This window comes from Capricornis sumatraensis, chromosome 1, assembly GCF_032405125.1.
Source record: "Capricornis sumatraensis isolate serow.1 chromosome 1, serow.2, whole genome shotgun sequence".
Lineage (NCBI taxonomy): Eukaryota > Metazoa > Chordata > Mammalia > Artiodactyla > Bovidae > Capricornis > Capricornis sumatraensis.
In genome coordinates, this window is record NC_091069.1 from 170,453,168 (window position 1) to 170,466,162 (window position 12,995).

Here is a 12,995-nt window from a genome sequence, read left to right on the forward strand (position 1 = left end):
TTTCCTACGTGGCCTGTTCATAAGTCCCATCATCTGGGCTAACTGGACCCTGTCTCAGTTCCTGGCCCCTGAGAGAACACCAAGCAACAGGTTCGAAGAAAACGAGTCCCCCTGCTCTCTCTCATGGCCACAGCTTTCAATGCGCCTAATCCTGAGTACCTGGTTCCACTGGCTCTAGCACTCTCCCTTAGCGCCCCCGTGATATGCTCTCAAGTTCTGTCCCTCCCTGGGTCACTCACGGTCTATCCTGAGTCACGGCTACTGCCTCACCCTCTGGGTCCATACACAGGACTATGCCACTGCTCATCTGTTTCCATGAATGTGTTTGTTGCTTAAGTATGTTGAGAGGATTTTGAACAAGGGGCATGATGCAGTCAGATCTGTGTTTCAACAACTCATTTTCCCATCTCAACGTGTGTTATTTGTGAGCAGAATGATTTCCCTCAAACAATCAGGGAAGATGTTTTGGCTTTTCCATGACTGAGTAAAGGGAAGCAGCATGCCAGTATGAGCACAGTATGAGTCTGCGAGTCACTCAGAAAAGGGTCTACTGGTTTTGCGTAACTAAGTGCAAGAAGCGTCTGAAGAGTCCGGAGACTGGCCCCCGGAGTGCTAAGTGGGTGAATGCAGAGAGCCACCTCTGGAAAACCAGCGGGGAGCTCAGAACGTCACAGAGCTAGAAAGGATCAGCCTGCCTTCATCCTGACTGCACAGGCTCCTGGGAAAGAAAGTCAAACATGAGGCAATACACTGACAACACAGCAACAGAAACAACGGCAAGCACACAGGGAGCCTGAGATTAACTCTGCGACAGTCCCAGAAAACTTTCTGCAACAGAAGTGATCTAAACCACACGTCTGATGACTAAACACGAATCTGCCAGACCCACATGGGTTGAGGAAAGGCCTTCTGGGAAGACACTCCGACGATTATCTGAAGAACTACAAGGCTTTCAATGTTCTAGAGAGGTCTGATAGAACCTTTGTGGGTTAGACAGAATGTTGCTGTGGAGTTTTTCCTAATTAATGTGCTTCCTAAGACCAACTTACTGTTCATTTAAAGTGAAAGGCAAGGCATTAGAGGAGAATCAACACATACAACATATTTAAGAAATAAACTAAGACAACACTGAAAAAGTACTATCCTGTCCCTTGACTCCATACTTAGGGCCAAGGGGATGCTAACAGATGTGCCATGAGTGGAAGCTTGGATGTGCTGGCATTTCTCCACCCGTGTTCTGTGGATGCCAGGAGAATATGTCCAGGTTAGCCTGCTGATCCGGGAGGATAAGAAACACACGGAGCCTAGGGCAACTGACCCCCAGCTCATCACACGTGCCTACTGACATGCCTGCTGAGACTTCTGTGGCTGGATGATCAAACTGGGGATGTTCATATAGTAAATGTAATATGTCCACAATATGAATACAGCTCGCAAACATAACGCTGAGCCACAAAAGCCAGACGTAAAAGAGTACATAGTGTATGTACTCTATGGAGTACATACTGTGTTTCCAATCACCTACAGTTTCAAAACCAGGAAAAACCTAAAGGCTGGTGTTATAAACTTGGAGTAAGGGTAGTGACAGAAAGAAGTATGGGAGCTTCTGGGGTTCTGGGAAGACTCCATCTTATTTTTTGCCCTGGTTCCACAGGTATGTTCATTTTGTGAATCTTGAATGTACACTTCTGCTTTTTGTACTTTTCTGTACATTTGTTGTATTTAAATAAAAAGTGTATGTACTACTTGTAAAAAAGGAAAAACAAATACTTACTGAGGTGTGGAGACACAGAAGGGCAATTGTCAAGTCTTGCTTTTTCCACAAATGCTTCATCCGTCACAGTTCCTTTCTTCCCTAAAACGACACCCTTGCTCAAACTAGCAACGAGATCCTTTGCTTTAGGAATCTCTTGAATAGCACCCACAAAGTAGTTACTGGTGGCCCACCCAACCACTGTCAGGCATAAGGTAAAAAGCAACAGCAATCGGAATTTGTAGGAAAGGTGGAAAGTCACGTTGAAGTTCATGTCTTTGATTATGTGAGCAATAGGTATCTCTCGGCCTCCAATGCAGGCAGGAAGCTTCAAGTTCAGCTATTCCAGTCTGCAAACTTGATGACAACTGTGCGATGCCTGCTTTTGTTTGGGCGTTCTGCTCCAACAATCCCTGAAACGCAATCACAAAGACATGCTGTTTCAGATGGAAATCCTAACCTGGGATAATACTCACCAGCACACACTGAAAACCTGTCCCCAACCAATCTTGACTATAACAGTAATGGGAGTTCTCCAGTGAGAGCTTAAAGATCAGAAAAACAGAGATTTTGCAGATAGAAGGTTCCAGCTGTCAATCACTCCAGACGTCACACAGGTGGAGAAGGTAAAGGAGAGCCGATCATTGCCTCCTCAGTTCTGAGCTGGCACAGCCCCAAGTTCAAAGGTTTTTCAGTTACAAATGTTAAAGCCACAATAAGGCACAGAGCACACCCCAACAGGTGGGGAAGAGGGCAGAGGACACAAAAGGATGCTAACACAGGACGCAAGAATCTGCAAGAATAACAGACTACAGCACAGTGTTTCATATCTGGGCTTTGGGTTTAGACAGAACGTATGAAACCTCACACCCATCACTTCACTGGGCCTTGGTCTCCTTACCTGTAAAATGGGGATAAAAACTGTACCTTCCTAGAGAGGTTACTGAGGGACTGGATGACCTAACACATTAATACAAAGAGTGTTAGCCCACCTCCTTTCGCACAGTGCATGCAGACATGCGCGGTCGCTTCAGTCGCATCCAACTCTTTGCGACCCCAGGCTCCTCCGTTCATTGGATTCTCCAGGCAAGAACACTGGAGTGGGTAGCCATGCCCTCCTCAGGGGGTCTTCCCGACTCAGGGCTCATACCCGCATCTCTCACATCTCCTGCACTGGCTGGCGGGCTCTGCACCGCTGGTGCCGCCTGAAGCACCCACCAAGTGGTGACTGTCACTGCTGTGTTATATTATTTACGTAACGACTCTAGACTAGGGATGGCCTACAGGCTGACCACTGGGCTGCCAGAATCCCCACTGTGCTGCGCTGCATTTCCGTCAGGGATGAAACTGCCTTCCTCATTTCATACTTCAGTTGCATGTACTAGGATAGCATGAGAGATGGCTATGCTCTTAGCAACTAACAAAAATGCAGTTTCTGAGGCCACATAGTTGAGGGCCCTCCCTGGACCATGGTAACTACACTAAGGTGATGAAAGCTACGTGGCAAGGCCCCACATCTTCTCTGCATCACCAAAACCACGTCTCTTCTCAAATTCTAAATGTGTCATCGTAAGAGTGTGGAAAATGCTAAAGCCAGGATGCCGATAATCTCCACTAGCAAACATACCCTCAATTAAATGGAGAGAATAGAGACCAAACTATATTTGCTGCCAAAATAACACAAAAACATGTATGATTAAATCCTAATAAAAAGAAAAATAGAAAACAAAGTCTATCTGTGGATATGATTACCACTAAAATGATAGAAATAAGAAAACTCTAGGAAGAAATAGAACCAAAAGCTAGCAATGATTCTATTAGAAATATGGGATTAGCCAAGGGTGTTTTTTCCTTTTTTCCTTCATTTTTGGAAAAGTATAACACACTTCTGTCTTTTTGTAATGAAAACAAATTTGATTCTTTAAATGAGATGTGGGAATGTGGTAATTTACTGTGAAAAATAAATCAACCCTAGCAACTCCCAAGACAGCTTCATACTTACTAAAGGGTAGTATCCCAAAATTTTAGCCTAGATGAGTTTGCGGGAAACCTTGGAAGCATTCTTCTCTAGACACAATGTTATAAATGGAGGTTAGGTTCCTGGATCAAACCACAAAAGAGAAAATCTGACCCAGGAAGCAATTAAACAGTACGGCCTGTGCTTAGGGTCTTGTGCAGGCATCACAAGGAAATGCTGAAGGCAGTAATAACTCATCAGAAGATTAATCGTTAAAAAGAGGAGTGAGTCACTTGTGCATTCATTCTGGGCCGTGTACTAGGAGTTCAATCACTTTTATTAACTTACTTATTTCTCAGCTTTGTGAGTTTAGAATTACTCGTCTCTTCATTCTATAGAGGAGAAAACAAAAGTTTAGAGATTATGAACTTGCCAGAAACCACACAACTATTAATAGTAAGTGGCGGAGCTGGGGTGTGAGCCCAGTGTTCAGCTCCAAAGCCTGGACTTCAGCCACATCCTCCACGTAGATGTTGCTATCTCTTTCCTGCTCTTGGTACCTGGGTGTGCCCAGCACAAACCCTTGAAATATCCAGCTTTCTACCTCTCTGCTCCTGTCCCTTTCTTTGGGACTGTCTTTGATATGGTTTCCTGGAGGTCTGTTTCCTTCGCTCCAGGTAACGGTAAGTCTGCAGGTTCCTGGAGCCAGACTGTGTCACAGACTTAACTGCAGGAGGCTTGAATGCTAGGCCTGGCAATCGTTCTTGATAAAATCTCAGTCTTGGAAAACTTAGGGAACATTGGTTTTCTAAGAGCTGCTATGCTTATAGAGGAACAGTGTTTGAGTAGAGATCTGCCCAGACTGCTTATCAGCTAAGTGATCGAAGGCAAATACTCCTACCGCATTTCCATTTCCTCAGCTGCAAAACAATAATGAAAAATCAACTTATCTTACAACACTGCTGTAAGAACTGAATGAGATGATGCATCGGTCATACCTAGCACATTCTCACAGACAAATAAATAGTTATTGACTCTGATTACCAATGTGATTCACACTCAAATTTTATCAGAATGCTAACCAAGAAAATGTTATCTCTGGAATTACATATTGAAATCCGTATTGAATCATTTCATTTTCTATTTCTCTGTTATTTCCTAGTTTCTTTCAATGAGTATATTCTACTTTTATAATTTTTTTTTTAAAAATGATTTTTTTAAAGAAAGCTTTTTAGGGCAAGTCATTCCTGGTTGGTGTTTGGGGAAATGTCATCAGATTGGAGTTACCTGTAAAAATATTTAAATAAAGGAGAGTCCCTGAACTCTCCCTAAAATGAGTTTTCTCTTTTAATTAAGGCTATCTTAAAGTGACAGGAGGATCACAGTTAAAGAGAACAAATTCAGGTAATGTGAAAGAAGTTATTTTAGGGCAAGTCTCACCACCTTTTTCCTTCTTAGGTCTGCCCTAGAGTTAGCTCAAAACGACGATGTTCTCATAATTTTGCTCTTTCTCCTCTCAATTTAACCAGTCTTTTCTGAGCACCTGCTATTTTCAGGCACAGTGCTAGGCACCAAAGGAATTAAGATATAGTCCTTGTACTCAGAGTTTATTTCCAACTCTTCCTTAGATTTTAATGTCTGCAATTCATTTTCAAATATGCCACCCCAACCCTGAAAATGGGGAAACAGATTAAATAAGACTGGCAAAATATTGAAAAGTATTGAGTAAGGTGACAGGTACCTGAGAGTTTCATTTTCTTTTTCACCCTACTTTTTTGAAGGCTTGGAATTTTCCATTAAAAAAAAAAAATCTAGCACGTAAGACAAGCTATAACAAAGGGCAAATCAGCATAAATGCTAAGTATGATTATCATTCTTAGAGAATCTCTACATGCACACTTTTTATAGCACCATGGGAGACCAGGGGAAGACACCAAGTGTCACTCCATAAATACTCACTAAGCACTTAGGCACCCAGGGAGAGGGGCGTGGTTTTCATTCAGCAGCCAAGAACACTAAAATCAGCATTCCAGTGTCTCTAAATCCATCTGGTAATCCTGCACACACAGGATCTCTAGAGTGCGCAAAATGTGGCACCAGGCACATGGTCCTACCCCTTTGAGCTTCTCTGGGATAGCACCAATGGAAAGGCCAATATTTCGTTACTCCTTTTACTCCTGCAGAGTTCCTCAGAGCAGACTATTTGCACACATACTGTCCTACTTTCCTCGGAATTAAAGCTCCTTTACCATATTTAGCATATTGAAAAGCAGAGACATTACTTTGCCAACAAAGGTCCATATAGTCAAGGCTATGGTTTTTCCAGTGGTCATGTATGGATGTGAGAGTTGGACTGTGAAGAAAACTGAGTGCTGAGGAATTGATGCTTTGGAACTATGGTGTTGGAGAAGACTCTTGAGAGTCCCTTGGACGGCAAGGAGATCCAACCAGTCCATTCTAATGGAGATCAGCCCTGGGTGTTCTTTGGAAGGAATGATGCTAAAGCTGAAACTCCAGTACTCTGGCCACCTCATGCGAAGAGTTGACTCATTGGAAAAGGCTCTGATGCTGGGAGAGATTGGGGGCAGGAGGAGAAGGGGGATGACAGAGGATGAGATGGCTGGATGGCATCACTGATTTGATGGACGTGAGTTTGAGTGAACTCCAGGAGTTGGTGATGGACAGGGAGGCCTGGCATGCTGCGATTCATGGGGTCGCAAAGATTCGGACGCGACTGAGCGACTGAACTGAACTGAACCTGGGTTTTCAGTGATCATTGCCCAGACCCTAAACAAGCAATGGTTCTGTGAAAATTAATGAAGAGAAACCTAACTGAAGTGGAATTGGGAGGCCAGAAGGGGAGATACATATCACATCAATACAGACTTCTTGCAACTCTGGCAGGAAGTGTTGCAACTTTCCTACCACTAGCAGGAGGAGGAAGCTTTTCTCCTCGTCTGGCAACACCTCAGCCAATGAGAGACTGTCACAACTGTCACAACTGAGCCAATGAAAAGCCACCATACTTCAAACTCCCAGTTTCGTCCAGTGGACTTCATTTTTTTTCCCCAATAACAGCCCCTCCCAATTTCCCCTTCTCCTCTATAAAAGAGTTTCCTTTTCTTTGCTTTACCAGACTTGCATGTGGTTTGACACAGTTGCATGTTCCAAACTGCAATTCTTTACTGCTCCTGAATAAACCCATTTTGCTTGTAAAGTAACTGGCTGTTTTATTGGCAAGGGAAGGATAGAAATGATAACAGCCATTTACATGTACAGGTCATTTAAACTCAGACTGAGCTCCTAATGGCCAAAACTGGAAGCATCTGAGCAAGAAAATAATGATATCATTGTATTTTAACCCACAGAATAAAATGAATATCCATTAGTCCATACTGATATAAATGATCAAATAAATAAATGGGAAAAGGCAGCTCTTTCTTACAATAAACAATTAATGAAGAAGCAGGAAATGGGGGGGAGGGAATCACCATTAGGCAAACATCACTGTAAATAATTGTGGCAGACAAGATCCTCCAATTGGTGCTAAAATTAGTAGGTAAAAATTTGAGGATAAACAGAGTTTATGTAGTCTCAAAGTATCTCTGCTCAAATAATATAGTCAAAGCTGTGGTTTTTCCAGTAGTCATTGACGGATGTGAGAGTTGGACCATAAACAAGGCTGAACACCGAAGAACTGATGCTTCAAACTGTGATCTCCTTGGGCTGCAAGGAGATCAAACCAATCAATCCTAAAGGAAATCAACCCTGAATATTCATTGGCAGGACTGATGCTGAAGCTCCAATACTTTGGCCACCTGATGGGAAGAGCCAACTCATTGGAAAAGACCCTGATGCTGAGAAAGACTGGGGGCAGGAGAAGGGGATGACAGAAGATGAGATGGTTGGGTGGCATCACCGACTCAATGGGCATGAGTTCAAGCAAGCTCCAGGGGATAGTGAAGGACAGGGAAGCCTGGCATGCTGCAGTCCATGGGGTCGCAAAGAGTCAGACAAGACTGAGTAACTAAAAAACAAACAACAAAGGGAAAAAGTAACTTTACAGTGAAGAAACCTAGCAGACATCACCTTAACTAGTGATCAAAGTTAACATCATCAGTGATAAGCCCTATCAACCTCATGAATCAGTGATGAATTGCACTCTACCAAATAACTAATCAGCACTTTTCTACAAAATACCTTCATTCTACAAAACAACTGGTACTCTTCAAAAGGGTCAAGATAATGAAGAATAAGGCAAAACGGAGGAATTACTTAGACTGAAGGAGATAAGGGGAAATAACTAAATGCAAGACAGGACCCTTGACAGCATATGGAAACAGGAAAAAATTCATTGGCAGGAAAACTGATGAAATTCAAATAAAGTCTATAGTTAATAGTATTGATAACTGAACAATGGTTATGGAAAGGGCCAATATAGGGGAAGTTGAGTGAATTCTCTGTACAGTCTTTGCAACTTTTCTCTAAGTCTAAAATTAATTACAACTAAAGCTAAAAAGTCAAAGGCTGTGTATAATTCAAGTCAACATACAGCAATAAGGTTAACTTAATTCTCAAGAAGAATCACTATTTCTTTGTATTCCTAGTGCCTAACACTGACCTGACACATAATAGGTGCGAAATTTGGTAAATAATGAATGACTTTCTAGGATACACTAGTTGAAATACATAAGGACACACAATTTATCCCCAACTACTGCTAAAATAAATGTGACATAGTATAAAAGGAGAAAAAATAAAGATTAACAAAGAAGGGGGAAAGTTAACTGGGCATAAAATTCTATTTAGGGAAGATTTTTAAAACTGAAAAAGGCTCACCCCCCTCTCCTAGCTCCCTTTGGTTTACTAACACCAATGCTTTTCTAAGGGTAGAGGCCCTATCTCTAATAAAGGACCCTTTCTTTTAGTCATGCCCACCACCTTTTGCTCCTCTACTACTGACTTTTCAAAAGCAGTAGTCTCTTTTCTGACTCTAGGAGGAGATGCCACGGATGTGGCATCTAGATGTGATCCCACGGAACACACCAGAGCGGTGTCCCTGCCTCCTGGGCAAGAGGGGCCTGATGGTCAGGCATCATCTATTCTACAAGGGTTGGCATGAAACAGTCAGCAAACAGGAAATACATTCAACCGGGAAAGGACTGAAATTGTTTCATTTAGTCTATGTTATGCAGCATGAAAGAAAAGAATTTCCAATGGGGGATTTTAATGGAGGCTCACTGTGTACTTGTGTGTCAGTCTCAGTTATTCCAGAGAATGCTACAGTGGGGTCAGCTGAAGTTCCCTTTCTGCCATTATTAGAAGCACATCAATGAAAGGCTGAAGAAGGTCTGAGGTAATGGAAAAAACAAGGGTTTTGAAGCCACGAAAGCTAATTCAAATCTGGTTACCAGATGCATGAATGGCGCTGGGCAAGTGACCTAAAACTGAGTCTCTTTTGCCATTTATTTTAAAAACATTTTCCAAAGTGTGATTTCAAGAGTGCCTGTATCAAATGCAGAGGGAAATAGGTTAAGATTGCAGATTCCTGGGCCCTGCTCCAGAGCTAATAGATTAGAACACCTGGTCCTGGGACTCAGGAAAATGAATTTTTAACAAGCTCCCCAGGTGATTCTTATATGCATTAAAGTTTGAGAACCGATGAAATAAGAGATTGGACCTGTAATGCAGTAGATCTTCAGAAACATTCCATTTTCCTTCTGGTGAGGCAAAGCAGTAAGAAGATATGTGAAAAGATGTTTAAAATGCATTTGAATAGCTTTCGACTCTATCGTTTAGAAGATTATTCTACGAAATAATCAGACAGGTAAACCAGGATACTCAAACCAACATTACATAAAACCACCAAAAATTCAAAAGAATCAAAATGCTAACAATAGGGACAACAGACACACAGAGATTGCTTGGTAGTGTCCAACTCTTTGCGACCCCACAGACTGTCGCCCATTAGGCTCCTCTGTCCATGGGATTCTCCAGGCAAGAATACTAGAAAGTGAAAGTGAAGTCGCTCAGTTGTGTCCGACTCTGCAACCCCATGGACTATAACCTATCAGGCTCCTCCATCCATGGGATTTTCCAAGCAAGAATACTAAAGTGGGCTGCCATTTCCTTTTCCAGGGTATCTTATCAACCCAGGGATAAAATCTGGGTCTCCAGCACTGCAGGCTAATTCTTTACCATCTGAGCCACCAGGGAAGCTGATTGAATTAATTACAATACCTACATATGATGGCACACATGCTTTCCTTAAAATGGCACTTAAAAATTTAACTACACAGGAAAATACTCATGATAGCTAGAGAAAAAGAAAAAAACAAAAACAGAACATAAAAATGTACGTAGAATACAGTCCACATTATGCTATGTATGTGTGGTGTACATGCCTTTTATATATAAAACGCCAGAAAGAATCACTGGTGACTGTCTCTTAATAATAGATTAGAGAAATATTATTTCTTCACAATCTACTTTTTAAAAAATAGGGTTATAATCAGAAATGAAGTTTTTTTTTTCTGATGACTATATAATTTTCCTTTAAAATATATTAAAATTTAGAAACAACATATAGACAGGGATTATAATTTACCTAAGTTTAGTAGCAATTTCGGAGAAGGCAATGGCACCCCACTCCAGTACTCTTGCCTGGAAAATCCCACGGACAGAGGAGCCTGGTAGGCTGCAGTCCATGGGGTCGCTAAGAGTCGGACACGACTGAGCAACTTCACTTTCACTTTTCACTTTCATGCATTGGAGGAAATGGCAACCCACTCTAGTGTTCTTGCCTGGAGAATCCAAGGAACAGGGGAGCCTGGTGGGCTGCCATCTATGGGGTCGCACAGAGTCGGACACAACTGAAGCAACTTAGCAGCAGCAGCAGCAATTTATTAACATAACTGGTAAGGAAATCTGTTCCAAAGAGGCCTCAATGAACCCAAATCTTAAAAAACTTCAGAAGGGGTCAATAATTTCCCATGCCAGAGAACTCTGTGGTCTCTTTCTGAAATTCCTATTCCTAGGCTCCAGCCCCAAGAGATCTTTACTGCCAAGGCCCAAGGTGGGACCAGGTGATCAATATTTTGGGTTTGAGAAACCATTGTTCATCGATGGCTTTTTTAAAAAAAAAGAGAGAAGAAAACCACCACTGACTTGCTTTGAATGTTTCCACTTTGAATTAAAGATCTTCAAAGAAACAGTTCTCAAGTCTTGCATGCATTTCTGGAAAAAACACACATTATTAACAGCTCAGTTTAAACTAGATACCAAAAGCTTATTCTATCAAGTGGCACCTAAAATATACTAAGAGTTAGTTTTATTGCCCCCTGCAACATTGTGTAGTCAAACAGTTCAGTACTGCTCTTTAACAGATGTTTTGAATCAGATTAAAAATGCACACTGAAGGGAAGCAAGATATGCCACACCAAAATAGGCCACTTTGACATAATGATTATTTTGAATTAAAGTTACTTAACAGCCAGTGTAAGGACACTTTACCCTTTTTTCTTCCCCTAAAAGCAGAAATATATCCCATGTGAAAGGTACCTTTTCATACCAGGAGGGCACCAGGATCAGGTATTCTTATCAGAGATAAGAATGCAAGGTGGAGAGCTCAGTATAACAAACCTTAATACTTTTCCATTTATTTACTACCCCAAACCCAAACTTCTTTGTCTTATCAATTCCTCACATATGTGGTGTTTCTTTGTCTAAAGGATATAAAGCCTGCCTGCTTTGGTTACTTCTTTGAGCCTCATATTTTTAAAGGATCCCACTGGCATGAAATTAAATTTGGTTTTCTCCTATTAATTTGTTATATGTTAATCCAATTCAATTATCAGTCTAGCCAAAGAACCTAGAAGGGAGCAAGAAGAGAAGTTTTTCTCCCCTACAACACAAACAAGCATGTGAAAATTTTGCACTTTCATAGGGTTTAAAGTCCAACCCGGCTCTAAAAGACAAAATTCCAAAAGGAAAACTATGGTCCTATTAAGCATTATCTCCTTCCCCAGAGTGATATTCCAGCCCTCCAGCCCCCCTGTTCAGCCCGGGTGCCTAGGACAGCCCTCTGCCCCTCTTTTTAAGCCCACTTTCTCAGCCTGGACCCTGAATCTTAGTCATCTCTATCCTAGATTCCTTGACTTTCTCGCATCCTCAATGCTATTTTTCTTTTTTAACAGAAATTTAGAAATTAAACAAACAACACTCCCAACCTTCAAAGGACTGTGTTCTTCCTGCTCCCTTTCATCACCCAACGGCTGTGCCCCCGGCCGCCTCCACGTCTTCATCGTTCACCCACTCTTGAACACCATGCAACCCGGCACACGCCCACGCTATTGATAACTGCTCTCCCGAGGCCACCAATCCAAAGGCCTTTCCTCAGTCCCCATGCTCATGGGCTTTGGATCAACAGACAGTGTATGGACACAGAGCCAGCCTAAGCGTAGAGAGCTGATACACTTTACCATCCTGTCGATCCTCACCACTCGCCGGCCCCTCCCTGCAGGCCACAGGCTGGGATCAGCGGGTGGGTTTCCCAGCAGAAACCCTGGGGAAAGAGAGCTCCAAGGAGACAGGGACAACTGCACGCTGATGCTCCCCGCACGGACAGAGGTGCTGGTGGCGACCCCGGAACCGTGACGCGGGGCCTCGGGGGATGACCCCTGGATTCCTACCTGGCAGCACCTCGCCTGGCCATCCCTCCGGCAGCAGAGGGAGCGCGGCAGTGGTGCCCTCACTTGAGCTGGTGCCTCCCGCCGGGCTCGGCCTCCGCAGGCCCCCTGCCCGGCCCCGCCGCCCGGGAGGAGGCAGGACGGCCCTCCGAGGCCCGGCCCGCGCGCGCCCAGCCGCAACCCGGGGACCGACCCGCCCGGCCGCCCAGCAGTGCCCACACGGCGCCCGCGTGAAACCTTGCGTCCCGGGCACCGGCGGAGCGGAGGCCCCACGAACTCACCCGAGACGCCGCGGCGACGAGGACCGTCCGGAGAAACGGGAGACGCGGAGCAGCTGCCGTGGGGACCGCCCAGCAGCGGCCGTGGGGACCGCCCAGCAGCGGCCGTGGGGACCGCCCCCGCCGCCGGGAGGAGGCTCCACTCGCCTGCTCCGCCCCCGCCGCGTCCGGAGTCGCTACGGCCAGGCTCCGGGCGGGTCTGCGCGGTCCTCCTCTGGGCGGGCCCGACGGATGCCAGCCCTCCAGCCCCTACCCTCGGTCTCCTCCCCGCCCCGCTGCCCGCGGCGACCGAAGGGGAAGCTGGAGGGAAAAGGACCGCT

General features: G+C 44.1%; 1 protein-coding gene across 4 annotated transcripts in view; it reads right to left on the reverse strand.

Annotated features, from left to right (window-relative positions):
- The window catches only part of B4GALT4 (beta-1,4-galactosyltransferase 4), a 28,094-nt gene extending 15,359 nt beyond the window's left edge, over positions 1–12,735 (reverse strand). For 2 of the 4 annotated variants that reach the window (XM_068977033.1, XM_068977005.1), the window contains exons 1-3: positions 12,679–12,735; positions 4,059–4,102; positions 1,775–2,166 (exon numbers count right to left, since the gene is read on the reverse strand). In XM_068977033.1, the coding sequence (XP_068833134.1) occupies positions 1,775–2,027 (253 nt within the window). In that variant the 5' untranslated portion in view covers positions 2,028–2,166; positions 4,059–4,102; positions 12,679–12,735. Of the gene's footprint in view, positions 1–1,774; positions 2,167–4,058; positions 4,103–10,877; positions 10,947–12,678 lie in introns of those variants that run through there. The other 2 variants (XM_068977024.1, XM_068977014.1) reach the window with 2 other exon arrangements.
- Positions 12,736–12,995: the final 260 nt, after the last annotated feature.